Here is a 15364-nt window from a genome sequence, read left to right on the forward strand (position 1 = left end):
GTACAATTACTATTTTTGTATTTTTTATATATTAAAAATGTTAAGTTTTGTTAATATTTTTTATTAACTACAAATCTGTCAATTTAAAAAAGCAGCAGTATTGGGAAACCAGTACTAGTAGGGGTAATGCATTCCCCAGTAATAGCACCACAAGTAAATGAATGAACCAGATAGTACTAATTACTTATTCATTACAATGATCCTAAATTTTTTAGGATCATCAATCCTAAAATTTTTTAATTGGCTGACTAGTTTGTTTTGGAAATAGTTGGCAATACTTTGATGATTAGAAATACATAAATGTACAAAATGGTTTATTGTGCCTAGAATTACCTAGTAATTAATTTATATATCATGTCTAAACACTAGTATTTATACTCAAATTCTGTTCTGACTAGTGCTTCCCACTTTCTGAATGTCTTGGCATACCAGGCACAAAATGTGTGTGGTATAATGGAGAAAATGGGGAAGCTCTGCCCAGCCTCCACATACTTGGCCAAAACAGACCACAATCCACTCTTCTGATAACCAAATCATAACCCAAAATAAGCATCAACTCAGAGAATGCACTGAATGCAACTTTCAGACTGTTAGGTGACAAACATATTCCTAGTCATCATTCATCTCATTTACCTTGAACAACACCCCAAGGGTACTGGCGAGCTTTGACCATCTTATTTCCAACTTTTACCTCATCCATACTTCCTACAACAGCAAACGGCAAATGTCCCTGGAAAGGAACCATGATACCAAATCATATCTCACGCTATTGTGATAAATGACCAACTAAAAAAGTTTTATGAAAGTAACAGTCATTAGAGAAAATTTACTAAATAACAAAGTTATTAAAATCAAATGATCTGCTATGCCTCTGATTTTATTTATTTTAAAATTATTTTATTTTTTTAAGATTTTACTTATTTATTTGTCAGAGAGAGAGCACAAGCAGGGGGAGCTGCAGGCTCCCTGTTAAGCAAGGAGCCTGACGCAGGACTTGATCCCAGGACCCTGGGATCATGACCTCAGCCAAAGGCAGATGCTTATCCAACTGAGCAACCCAGGTGCCCCTATACCTCCAATTTTAAAACTTGGCAGTGAATATGTGCCAACTGTTCTATAAAAGTAAATTTCAGGCCCTGTAAAGAAAATTACTCATTGAGCATCCCCCATATGCTACAGGTATCATGCTATAAGAATAAAAAAAAATTCTAGTATAGAATTTTTGCCTTAAGGGCGCCTGGGTGACTCAGTTGGTTAAGCGACTGCCTTCGGCTCAGGTCATGATCCTGGAGTCCCGGGATCGAGTCCCGCATCGGGCTCCCTGCTCAGCAGGGAGTCTGCTTCTCCCTCTGACCCTCTTCCCTCTCATGCTCTCTCTCTATCTCATTCTCTCTCTCAAATAAATAAATAAAATCTATAAAAAAAAATTTAAAAAGAATTTTTGCCTTAAAAGACAAAAATAATGTTGAGGAAATTACACACATACACCCACTCACACACACAAAATAAATAACTAAAATATGTATCTATATTTAGTGTGTGCACAGATATATTATACTAATACAAAGTAATATTTAAGTCCCAAACTAGTGCTAAAGGTAGTAAATGTTACATAAACTTAGAGGAGTAAGGGATCACTGAGGTCAGAAAGATATAACCCAAACCAGAGATGGATCGAGGAGAGTAAGAACTAACTTACGTAAGGAGAAGATTTTGAACAAATACATAATAGCTAGATGTAGAGAACAGTGAGTAGACTGGTCCGTCTGAAGCTGAGGATTAATATAGGAGAAAAGTCTAATGTAAAAGTTTTAAGTATTATGTTTAATATTTAATAATTGACATTTGGTGTCTTAATTGTCCCTTTCTGAAAAATTATTCCAAGTGGGCACAAAAAATAAAATTAGATCTAAAGACAATATAACACATAGGTATTGAGATCACTTCATTTACATTAGTCAGCTTTTTTTATTTAAAGTATCTTAATGAAAAATCAGAAAAGGAAAAGGAGACATGGCATGAACAGTTAACTGAATGTCACTGTGTTGGGCAGTGAACAAAGACTATATCCTCACAACAACCCAACTGTACGTATTAACCCAATTTTGTAGTTAACAGTCTCAGGGAGGTTAATATCTCCCACAAGAACATATGGTTAAGTCAAAACCAGTTGACACTTCAAAATATAACCAGATATTTAAGAAATTTAGTAGCCTGAAGAAAGTATCACAAAGAACTTAGCCATCTTTAGTCGTATTAAATGAAAAGTTATGTGAATGTTTAATATGTACATGTGACACTGTAAGGGACACTGAGCTTAAATATCAAATTAGAAAGATACCCTTAAGGACTCTAAGATTCCAAAGCATTCTGAGGGAGAATATAAAGACTTCACATGTTTTTTATTTTTGTTTTTGTTATTTTTTTAAATGTTTTATTTATTTATTCATGAGAGTCAGAGAGAGAGAGGCAGAGGCAGAGGGAGAAGCAGGCTCCCCGCCTAGCAGGGAGCCCGATGCGGAACTCGATCCCAGGACCCTGGGATCAAGACCTGAGCCTGAAGGCAGACGCTTAACCATCTGAGCCACCCAGGCGCCCCACATGTTTTTTAAAGACAGGATAAAAGGCATCTTTCTAAGGCAATTAGTAAGTATGGTGCCACAAAAGGAGTATCCCAGCCTCACCAATGTATCATTTTATTTAGGTGAAAGTAGAGGAAAGAAAATATGCTCAAAAATATATTCTCATATATTTTTTCCAACTCTAGAAAATAAAACATTTTCCTATACTGAACTTTTGAAAATTCACCTTGTGTGAAGTTTTTTTAGAAGACACAAGTGAAAGTGTTAGTAGGAATGTCACAAGTTACTCTTTTCACATGTAAACAGAATTAACATTCAACTAGGAGCTTACATTCATTGAAGCATTGATTTTAGCAATAGTTTCATCGTCTGTTGGAAATTGATATATCTGAACACCGTTGCTAACCAATTCACTCATGAGCTTGATCTTAAACTTCTGTAATTCAGCTTTAGAAATTGCATCTGCTTTGGCAATCACTGGTATAATGTTCACCTATCGACAACAAAGAAAAACAAAATCTCATAATTGAGGATTTATTTTTTAATTCTGTAGTTTTTGCATTCAAAACCACTCAGTCTCTGACAAACTTCCTTAACCTAGATCAGGGGATGAATAAACTATGGTCCAGCTCATTGTCTGTTGATATAAATATTTACTAGAACACAGCTACACCCATTAATTTACATATTATCCAGAGCCACTTTCATTCTCCAATAGCTGAGATAAGTAGTTACCTCAGAGACCATATGGCCTATAAAGCCTAAAGTATTTACTACCTGGTTCTTCACAGAAAAAGCTTGCCAACTCCTAACCTAGATCATCTCTGGCTGTCACTATCACCATATTCCCCTACACAATCATTACTACAGATGCTGGCCTTAATAGTAACTGCTTTTAAAAAGCAGAGTTCTTATAAGATTAATCTTACGTCTGAATTTAGGGTTAGAAATCTTGTATTTTCTTCTCTTTCTCAAAGTCTCTTATAATTCTATCACATACAAAATGTAAGCAGGAAGCCGAGATCGCCTGCTTAATTCACTAAGTATTTTTTATTTCTTAATAATCTAAGCACTAAATAATCAGGGTAACTGATCCCTCGGCAAAACCAGGAAGCAGGCGAGTTTCTCCTTCTGCCTCTCATTTTGGCAGATCCCCTCCCCAATGACTCCATCCAATCTGCACCCTGTGTGAGAGACCCCTACCTAGATGTTGAAGGAAGGAAATTTTATGAATACCAATTGAAAGTGTTCATGACTTTCTCAGCCTTAAAATCCTATCACTGGCCAGAGAGGAAAAAATGTGGGGTCATGAAGACTAACTTTACAACATTTGTCCCACAAAAGATTGATGTCTCCGCAAATCTAAGGGTTTGTAGGTTTGTGGTTGGTTGGTTTTTTTTTTTTTTTTTTTTGGTTATTTAGTTGGTTTTAGTGAAAAATTTCAGGCTAACTAGTATCAAGAGAGTGAAATATCAATGTAATTTTCAGAAGGAAAAGTAAAAATCAATTCTATTCTAAATTTCTTGCTCTTCTCCAATTTCACACTGACTTACTGTGTATATTCGATTTATTAGTCTTATAAATATGCTCCACAGGAGATAAAGATTTTTTCATCTACCCATGAAAACTTACCAGCTTTCAGGCTAAATTAAAGTACATAAAAATTTGATGCCCAGTTCTTGGTTTCATTATATACTTAGATTGTCAATAAATTATGCCAAGTTAATAACTTAAAATTGCTTCCACAATAAATAGCAAAACCACACTGTAGTGTAAGTGTCTGACATTAAGCTTTTGATTGTCAAGGTACTCATTTCAAAGACATCCATGTCGAATAAACATATTGCCAGCCGTATGACACAGCTACTAAGCAAATGAATAAGGCACAAAGCCACCCCCACCCATAACGTTCCCCTTTTAAAAAACCTGGGTGACCTGGATAACTGACCACTTGAGCATGCCCTAATCCCACTCTTATGCTTTAAATCTGCCAATAAAGAGTGAACTTATGAAACCCTAGACACCCAACCCTCAACCCTAATAAAGGCAGAGCCCAGGTTCACACTCGACCTCATTGTGTGGCCCTTCAGCATGCTATGTACCCTCCAGGACCTGTAAGTAATATAGACCTTGTTCTTCAAAGCTCCCTGATGGTATCTGGCTGAAGTGTATCCTAAGATTGTAGTAAGAGCCACAAGGGCTGGCCCAGCCATGACACTGGCCCTGGGGAGGATGTCTGTGGGGCTTGCTATGAATAATATAGTTGGGGGGAGCACCTCAGGCATTCCTAGCCAAGAATATCACTATAATTAGGCTGGGAGTGTACATCACAGACTGAAAGCTACACTGAAAGCTATACATATGTTTATTTGTATATTGGGGGGGAGGGAAAAAGATGTTTCACACTGATGGTAACCTGTCACTGTTTGCATAAGGTAACTTTCATGTCAAGCAGTGGAGTATTCTGCTTTTAGGAACAAAAGACAAGCTATCAATTTAATTAACACTCACATCTGCCCCCTGATGTAGGTATTATTCTCCTTAATTTTTTATTTTAGATGTGAGGAAACTGAGGCTCAGGAGACTATAGAAACTTGCCAAAGAACACAAAGCTATTAAGTGACAGAGCCAGTATTTAAAACCAGCCTCCACTGACACCAAATTCTATTCTGTTTATACAGATTACATCATGTTGCTTCTGTCTAGCTAAGACAAACTCGCACACACTTGGTTTTATGTTGATTTTATGAGCTTCCATATAATCGCTCAACTATAAGAATATGGATAAATGGTTATAACATCTGAGCAAATGAGTAGACTATAATGTAAGCTTCATCAAGTTTTTGCTAAAGCCAGGGGACTGTGCAACTACCCAAAATTCAGTCAATCACAACTTCACTGGCAGCTTTATGCTTTCCCTACTGATTTCTATATAGAAAGTAGTACTGGCCAGAATGCCCTTTCTCTTGAATCCTATCTCATAAAATCATTAGCCAGGATAATGAAAGCTGCATTTCTCACACCATCAGAGGTTATCAGAAAATTAGTTTTTTTAGTACAAGATAGTAGTCTTCAAACACCTTTTACAGAGCTAAAAAAGGTAAGTTAATTTGTAGATATTATTTTTTTATAGCTCCCTGAATTTATATATTACTCCTTGGCTCAGAAATTCAAAAATAGGTTTTCTTGGTATGGTTCAAATTAAAACATAATTTATTATAACACATGATGAAACATTAGACCTTAATCTTTGTCAACGAAATTCTTCTCACCAGCGTCATAAAGTAAAATTAGTGTCAAATAAATTCTGGCATGCAATTTAATCACTAAAAAAAGGACTAAAGTTTTGTTAATGTATTTTCTTTGCAGCTCATCTTCCAAACTGAATTTCTCTGGAAAATAACCTAAGATTAAAACTTATCAAATGTTTTAAAAATGCACGGAATAAAAATTAAAATACATATACATATTATAAAGGGATTTAATAGTTCAAAATAAATATTAAAGCATGATAAATTGAGTCCTTTTCCAAGCCCACCTTGCTGTCAAGGCTCTTCATTGTTAAGAGATCCAGTGTCTTCAGAGAGTGACCTGTAGGGGAGATGAAGTAGAGGCACACGTGGATGCGAGAATCGTGGTAGTTAAAGAGAGAGCGCTTGATCTTCAGCTCCTCTTGGAGATAGGCCTCAAACTGAGCATCTATGTAGTCAACTATCGGTTGGTAGCTGAAAAAATAAGTATTAAAGTATTTAATACAGCATATTCACTCTACCTTAGTAAGGTATTTATGTAATTCTAAGGTGTGAGATCTATATTTTTACCAATTAATAAACAGCTACTATCTTTGCTAAACAGAGAACTTTAGTAATAAAGTAAATTTCACAGAATATGCATGCACAAAGATAGTACTTCAAAACCATCAGTATAACCTGTACTTTAAATTGCTTTATAGAAACTGAATGAATGTATATGGAGTCATTCTCACATTCATTCATACACTGCACCCCTTTCTGATAAGGGTTCCCATACTTGTCAGACTGCTGAATGAGGCCAGGCACTTAACTATAACCAAACTGGACATATTATTTAACTGAGAAAAGGCATGAGAACTAATAACTTAAAAGATATTTAAGTCAAATTCTATGACTCCTTGCTTAAGTCTGATTCATTAAGGCATGAAGAACAGCAACAAAGTAAGGAGGAAAGGCGTACATCAAATGAAAGTAACTAGTAATGCAGGCATGATTTTATCTTTGTTTAATTACAAACAAAAGAAAGGCACACACACTCTATGCTCTGCGTCCTTGCTTAGATCACTTCTCCTCCTGGCATGCCATTTTCCCACTAGCTCTTTCATTCTATTCATCTTTCAAGATGCCAATCATATCACACTGCATGTGCATGGGCATTCATCTTAGTTTGTGGATGTTCCACTTCATTCTGATATACTAAAAACTGTCTACACAATTCAACTTTCTACTCTTAACTATTCTTATTAAGTAAATCTGGCTTTCCAAGTGAAAATAATAGCAAATAGTTCCTCTGTCAAATTCCCTGGACACTTTTGTAATTATCTTTGTAGCCCAAAGGGAGCAGTACTTTGTGCAGCTGAGGTACTCAATATGTGTGCATAGAACTGAATTCTTCCATAAAGTTGCCTGATCCTTCTAGTCCTTAAAGATCATCACCTCTTTTAATCTCATGGAATACCTTATTCTTCCCATGCAGATGGTAAACAATGTGAGGACAGAGACAGTATCTTATACGAGTATTAGGAACACAAGCATTCACTATCAGGAACACTATCCTTGGGAAACTTGTCTAAATGTGATCCAACATGATTCCCTCCCCAAAATAATAAAATAGTAAAACTTAATCTGTAAGTACATATTTAACATAAAAAAAAATCCAAAGAAGCATTTATTAATGACCTGAAAGAGATCAGTAACATGACCCATTTTATGACCTAATAGCCATAAATGGTCCTCTACCTGTGCTGCATTATACTTGTCATAAATGAAGACCAAAACATTTTCTGCTAAATAAATAGCATACCATTAGGAGTTCTTCCATAGTAATTTGCCCTAGGTTTCCATTTCTAATACACTGCATACTCGGTCTTCCAATGAAACAAAAGACAATGGCTTAAAATATAAAAACCACCTCCTTAAAAACCTCCAAGTATTCATAAAGTGATAAGGAATTAATCAGGTCAAAATTGAAGAGAAACAATGAGATACCACCTCACACCAGTCAGAATGGCTAGAATTAACAAGTCAGGAAACAACAGATGTTGGTGAGGATGCAGAGAAAGGGGAACCCTCCTACACTGTTGGTGGGAATGCAAGCTGGTGTAGCCACTCTGGAAAACAGTATGGAGGTTCCTCAAAACGGTGAAAATAGAGCTACCCTACAACCGAGCAATTGCACTACTGGGTATTTACCCCAAAGATACAAATGTAGTGATCCAAAAGGGTATGAACACCCCAATGTTTATAGCAGCAATGTCTACAATAGCCAAACTATGGAAAGAGCCAAGATGTCCATCAACAGATGAATGGATAAAGAAGATGTGGTATATATATATATATATATATATATATATATATATACACACACACACACACACACACACACACACATATATATTTACACACACACACACATATATTTACACACACACACACACACACACACACACACACACACACTGGAATATTATGCAGCCATCAAAAAAACCCCGAAATCTTGCCATTTACAACGACATGGATGGAACCAGAGGGTATTATGCTAAGCAAAATAGGTCAATCAGAGAAAGACAAGTATCATATGATCTCACTGATAGGAGGAATCTGAGAAACAAGACAGAGGATCATAGGGGAAGGGAGGAAAAAATGAAACAAGATGAAAGCAGAGAGGAAGACAAACCTGAGAGACTCTTAATACCAGGAAACAAACTGAGGGTTGCTGGAGTGGTGGGGGGTGGGAGGGATGGGGTAGCTGGGTGATGGAGACTGGGGAAGGTATGTGCTATGTGAGTGCTGTGAATTGTGTAAGACTGATGAATCACAGACCTGTACCTCTAAAACAAATAATACATTATATGTTTAAAAAAAAAAAGTGAGAGTAGGAAGGGAAATATGAAGGGGGGAAATCGAAGGGGGAGACGAACCATGAGAGACTATGGACTCTGAGAAACAAACTGAGGGTTCTAGAGGGGAGGGGGATGAGGGGATGGGTTAGCCTGGTGATGGGTATTTAGGAGGGCACGTACTGCATGGAGCACTGGGTGTTATACGCAAACAATGAATCATGGAACACTACATCAAAAACTAGTGATGTAATGTATGGTGACTAACATAACATAATAAAATAAAATTTAAAAAAAACTGAAGAGAGAGTGGAGCCTGAGAGAGGTGAGCAGAGGACTAGAGGAGGGGTCAGTAAATGGGCCAAGTCCAGATGATGCCTGTATCACACAGCTCTGTTCACGGGTGTATGTATTGCCTATGGCTGCTTTGTGCTACAATGGCTGAGTTGAGTAGTTTGGACAGACAACGTAAGTCCCGCAAAGTCTGAAATATTTACTATCTAACACTTTACAAAAAGAGTTTACTAACCCCTGCACTAAAAGCATCAGTGCTAGTTTCGTCCTGAGGCCACTTGTCAATCTAGTTCTTGAGCTTCACTTCTGAAGGACTCACAGGACAAGAAGGAAAAAAATCAAAGCCCAGGGCCCACACAGGTAGGAATCTATTAAGAAACTGAATTGAGATCCTAAAAGCCACACCTTCAGGGTAAGAATGAACTAGAAATTAACCTACAATTCCTCCCCTCTCCCCAAGTTTCTATAGGAAAGGTTGCCCTGGCACTAAATGAAGCAGGGAAAATAAAAGGAAAGGGGTAAAAAAAGTCCTTGAGAACTTGAAGCCACAGGTCTGCTCTCACACATATCCACAGCCCAGGATCACAATGCCTCTTTGATGCTGAGAACCCTGAGCCATGAAATGAGTTTAAGGATCCTCAGAGTATATTAAAGCCAACAGGGGCCTAACATAAGCATATCCAAATCTGTTCAAAGGAAGACAACTTCATCTTAGACCTCAAAGTATCTCCGCAAAAACTTTTCCAAAGACCATGAGAACTATAATAAAAAAATAACCAAGCATATAAGAAAAAAAGCACAATGAATGAGAACCAAAGGAAAAAAACAAACATCAGTAAGTACTGCATAAGGCTGAGAATCAATGAGAAATTAGAGCAAATTAGATCAAAACCCAAAGACAGGTAATTATAGGTGTAAGAGCAGAAATAAGTAGGAAAAAAAAATATAAAATTGAAAGGACAAATAATAAAGTCAAATTTTGAAAAAAAGCAGACTAACAAAGCTTTGTTGAGACTGATCAAAGGAAAAGAAAACAAGCACAAATAACCAGAATCAGAAAAGGAAATGCAGATATCGTCACAGATGATGTAAACAATAAAAAGATATTAGGAATATATTATCAAATATTTTAAGTAAATATCTTTGAAAATTTGGATGAAATGGACAGATTCTTGGAACACTAGTATTCCAACTGTCTCGAGACACTACTCTAAATAGGCTTATAATCATTAAAGAATATTAGTTAGTAATTAAAAACCTCAGAAAACTCCAGGCTGAAATGGTTTTATTAGTGAGTTCCACCAATCACTTTAGGGAAAAATAACTCTAATTTTATGCATAATATAAAAAGAATACAAAATGGTATTCAAGATTGAAGGCTAATTTGCCAATGAAAAATCAGTTACTAAAATTCATCTTGTTAAAGATTAAAGAAGAAAATGTACAATCTTCTCTACAGAATGCAAAAACAAAAAATATCTGATAATATTTTTCATGATAAAAAATAAAACTCTCACTAGTAATACAATGGAACTTCCTCATTCCAACTTAAAAAAACAAAAGCAAGCAAGCATAATAAATGGTAAAAATAAAGCTTTCCCTTTGCATGAGGACATGGCAAAGATACCCACTAATACCACTGACTATCCAACATAATACTGTAAGTCCTACCCAGTGCAATCAGGTTTTAAAAATGGAAGAAAGAAAAATTAAAATTGTCTTCAGCCATAAAGAAGTAACTGGGACTAGATTTACTCTCCCACTATGAACAACTAGAAACTTGGATAAAATACACGAAAAAGGCTTTCAGACATTAGACAACAGGCAGAATAAAACTGTGTTCATTGAGAAGGGAAATAAATGAGGAAAGCTTTATGATTCTCCCAGCTTACTGCCTGAAGACAAGTTTCCAGGGCACAGCACAAAAGAGCACAGAGCCTGGCGGACTCACCCAGTTGAGGAGACAGAAACAGGAGTTCAAGGAGGCCAAGGCAACTAGAATTTGTAGGCAAGAACACTGAATAGAAGGCAGCTGCTTCAACAGAAGTGCTAATGATCTAGACAGACAGCGCTTCCCTCCAGTCTGTGGTGAAGCACTAACCTGCACATACATGTGAGGAAAGAACCCAAGACTATGGATATTTCCTATGTTATAATCATGGTGGTAGTTACAAAACTATGTATTTGTCAAAATTAACTGAATTGTACACTTAAAAAAAAGTGCATTTTATTCTGTGTAAATTATACATCAATAAAACTTACTTATTTTTTTAAAAGATTTTATTTATTTATTTGACAGAGAGAGACACAGCGAAAGAGGGACCACAAGCAGGGGGAGTGGGAGAGGGAGAAGCAGGCTTCCCGCCGAGCAGGGAGCCCAATGAGGGGCTCGATCCCAGGACCCTGGGATCATGATCTGAGCTGAAGGCAGACACTTAATGACTGAGCCACCCAGGAGCCCCAATAAAACTTATTTTAAAAGAAACAAAAGAACTGAAAAAAATATATAAATGTCATTATTCATAGATTACACTATTATACATACATAGAAAATCTACACAAATTTAGAGATGAATTGCTGGAATTAATCAGAGAATTTACAAAAGTCACTGTATGCAAAATCAATTATATTTCTATACACCAAATAGAAAATGAAATATTTCTAAAAGATATCATCTATGAGAGCATCAAATACGCCAAATATCTAAGAATAAATTTAAGTAAAGCTGTTATAAGATCTCTACACTGAAAACTATAAGGAAATTATGAAGATTTAAAGCAACATGTCACAGGCCTTCGACTCTATCACTAATCTGCTTCTTCGAGAAAGTCCACATAAATGTGCTGAAAGGCCAACATTAAGTCACATAAAGGGAATCAATTATGCAAACTATTTCCCCTCTAAAGCAAACTTTCAGGAAATTAAAAAATTACCTCTAACAATGAAAGTATATGAATTTCAAAAAGGAAAAACAACAAAAAGTTATTGCTTAACCCCAAACTATTTCCCTGTTTCATATTTTAAATTTCATACACAGTCTATAATCATTCTTTATAATACCATAGGAGAAAGAATGACATAATATAAAATATAAGTACCAATTTCACTATCTTGCTTAGAATTTCACACACAGAAAAATTCATGCACCATGGATTGGGCCATTATATATTTGCCATTGTATGTCTTACTTTTTTCCCCTCAACAAAATAAGTCCTGCCTCAAAATTAGTACAAATCATTTATTATACACCAAACTAGCATGTGAGGAAATAATTAAAATAATTTTTGTCAAAGTACACATTTCAATAATGTGAGTCAAATTATGCTAAAAAAAAATTAAGACAACTGGACAGAAAAATGTCAATTTGTTAAGAATAAAACATTGCTGATTTATTAAAAAAAAAAAAAAAAGTTAAAGTCTGGGAGGAAAAGGTATGAATTTCCAGAGTAGAAAACCAAATCATGGCTCATGGGACAAGACAACTGTCTTGAAATAAAACGATTACAATAAGAAAACATGTACCTCTCTTCTTTGTTTATTTGGTCACCAAATCCTACTGTATTCACAATGGTCAATTTCAATCGAACATTACTTTCACGGAGTTCATACGTCTGGGCTTTAAGTCTAACATGTGGGTAAAAATGTGAGGATCCATGGTCTTCAAAATTAGTATTAAACAATGTGTCAATCAGCGTTGATTTTCCAATTCCAGTCTCCCCTGAAAGAAACAAAGGTACATCTTCACAGGTGCAGAGGACAAATGAGAAAAAATAGAACTCTTAGACTGGTTTCAAGGATTCCAAATATTTCAAACATTCCAAATGCTGAGTTGTCTATGAAAGACATACAAGTTAAGGCTGGTCCACTGAGTCATTAGCAGAATATAAAAGTGAATATGTACGCTAAGTTACTCAGAACTCTGAAGAAAGCACTGAAATGTTTAAACAAAAAAGTTTAAAGCAGTACAGCTAAGAAAAACAAAACTGACAGAATTTAAGGAACTGAAAAAAATCTGCAATCATGATCTCAAATTAATAACATGAGCATCATACTGCTTCCAAGAGTGAAGAGAACACAAGGAATATAAAGGAATAATTTAGAGGAAGAGTTTGGCACTTACCCACACAGAGAATATTAAAACAGAAGCCTTGCTGAATGGATCTATTGACCAGCTGATCAGGCAAACTCTCAAAACCAACATGGCCAGACATAGTTAAAGAACGAATATTTTCTTTTTTTTGCTAAAGGAAAACAAAGACAATGGCAATAATTTAAAACAATTTTAATTGTTTTAATTTAAAATTTAATTTAATTTAAAAAATTAAAATTTTTAATTAAAATTAAAAACAAAAAACTTACTAAAATAGGACACAGGCACATTTGAAAGGATAAATATACTTTACCAAAGAAACTAAAGATTTTATGATCATTAGACCTTCACCAAGATACAACTATATTAAGTAAATTTGTGAGAAACCTGTTTCCAGACCCTGAAAACACATACACATTTCTTATTCTCTTCATTCAAATACTTGATTTCCAAAAATTAGGAAAATACTCTTGTAAACTATGGCAGAGTCATTCATGAAATGGAATGTTTAAAGTTATTATAGATGCTTATGATAAGTATTTAGTAACTTAAATTTTACATTAAAATGTCGCATGAAAAAAGTACAATAGAAAATTACAGTTTCAGTTCCCAGTAATGGCAGAGTAACTTATGTCACTGCTAATAACAATTATAATCTATTCTTCCAAGTCAATGGAGTGCAACCAAAGGCCAACAGACAGTGGAGGTCTCTTGGGAGAAGGAACCATGTAAAGTGAGATGCACATTTTCTACGTCTTTCTGAGGGCATACCCCAGTTACTGCTGCTCAAAGAAGACAGACCTCAGGATGGAAGTGGTAGTCTTACTGGGTTGAGAAGTTGGAAATAAGGGCAGGTAGATCAGCTGAAAATTGAAGAAGAAAATTACAGAAAGGAGGGAGTCCAAAATCTGCAAGTACACTCCCCTCAAATCTCTGGCTGACTGCTGAACTGCACAAGAACAGGGGAAACACAAAGAGCCTAGCAAGGGGGAAATGGAAATTGGAAGGAGCTATGTAGAGTTTTCAAGAATGCCATCCTGGGAAGCTTGAATTTTAACTCTGTAAGTTAAAGGGGCTTAATAAACATTTCAGGCTTTCCACCAAAAACCTATATGGACATTTTAGGAGTAAGGATCACATCCCAGGAATCAGAAATGTTCCCTAGCACACAAATGAAATAGATCTGCCCTAACAAAGTGTATAACCAAGACTCAACGTGAACAATGCAAGAAGCTAGTAATTTACTGCCTGCTAGAACCAAGGTCAACACTCTTCAGAAGAAGAAATCAGAATCCAACACCTCTATGATGTATCATCCACAACATCTACTATACAATAAAAAATTACTACAGAGGAAGCAGAAAAATGTGATTCATGGTCAGGGGGAAAAAGTCAACAGAAAAAGATCCACAAATTAACCAGATATTGAATCAGCTGATAAGAACTTTAAAATAACTATGATAAATATGCTGAAGAAGAAAAAATATCCTCTTCTTCTACAGGAAAAGGAGATAGGTATAATGGGTGGCGAATTACAAGAGAGATATTAAAGCTCTCAACAACAAAAGGCAACAAATGGAATTCCTAGAAGGAAAAACGCAACATCTGAAATAAAAAACATATTGAACAGAATTAACAGCAGATCAAACAATGGAAGGAAAGACTTGTTCAATAGCTATAACCAAGTTAAACATCTTTATCAATCCAAGCTAAAAATCTCTTATAGAAAAGATAAAACTTAGAGTCCAAAAAACCCGTGGGACAGTATCAAATGGTCTTACATACCTGTAATTGGAATGCCATGTAGAAAAGATGGGGAGAGACTGCAGAGGGGAAGGAAATATCCAAGTGATAGTGACTGAAAATTTTCCAATTTTCTAAACATGAACTAAGAGATCCAAGAATTTTAGCAAACTACAAACAGGAAAAATCCAGAGCAACCCACAACTAGGTACATTAGAGCAAAATGTGTCAAAACAAAGATAAAGAAAAACTTCACGAGCAACCAAATATGGGGAGACATACTACACACTAGTGAAACATATAAAATGACTACAGGTTTCTCATAAACAACAACCAAAGCATAAGACAACAGAACATCAATAAAATGCAAAAGAAAAAAAATGACAACCTAGAATTCTATATCCAATGAAAATATCGTTCATAAATGAAAGCCAAAGGAAAACATCTTCAGACAAAAAAAAAAAAATCTGAAAAAATTCACTAAGAGCAGACCTATACTATAAGCAATGTTAAAAGTTATTCAAGAGAAAGGAAAATGACATCATATGTACAAAAAGAAATAA

The 15364-nt window shown here is 35.5% G+C and overlaps 1 protein-coding gene across 4 annotated transcripts in view; it reads right to left on the reverse strand.

Moving 5' to 3' along the window:
- SEPTIN10 (septin 10) overlaps positions 1-15364 on the reverse strand; it is a 58681-nt gene that overhangs the window by 15938 nt on the left and 27379 nt on the right. For all 4 annotated transcript variants that reach the window (XM_027621618.2, XM_027621617.2, XM_027621619.2 and 1 more), the window contains 5 exons: positions 13089-13209; positions 12491-12686; positions 6121-6307; positions 2914-3075; positions 634-730 (listed from right to left, as the gene is read on the reverse strand). In XM_027621618.2, the coding sequence (XP_027477419.1) occupies positions 634-730; positions 2914-3075; positions 6121-6307; positions 12491-12686; positions 13089-13209 (763 nt within the window). The remainder of the gene's footprint in view (positions 1-633; positions 731-2913; positions 3076-6120; positions 6308-12490; positions 12687-13088; positions 13210-15364) is intronic.

The sequence above is a fragment of the Zalophus californianus genome, chromosome 8 (genome assembly GCF_009762305.2).
Source record: "Zalophus californianus isolate mZalCal1 chromosome 8, mZalCal1.pri.v2, whole genome shotgun sequence".
NCBI classification, from domain to species: Eukaryota; Metazoa; Chordata; class Mammalia; order Carnivora; family Otariidae; genus Zalophus; species Zalophus californianus.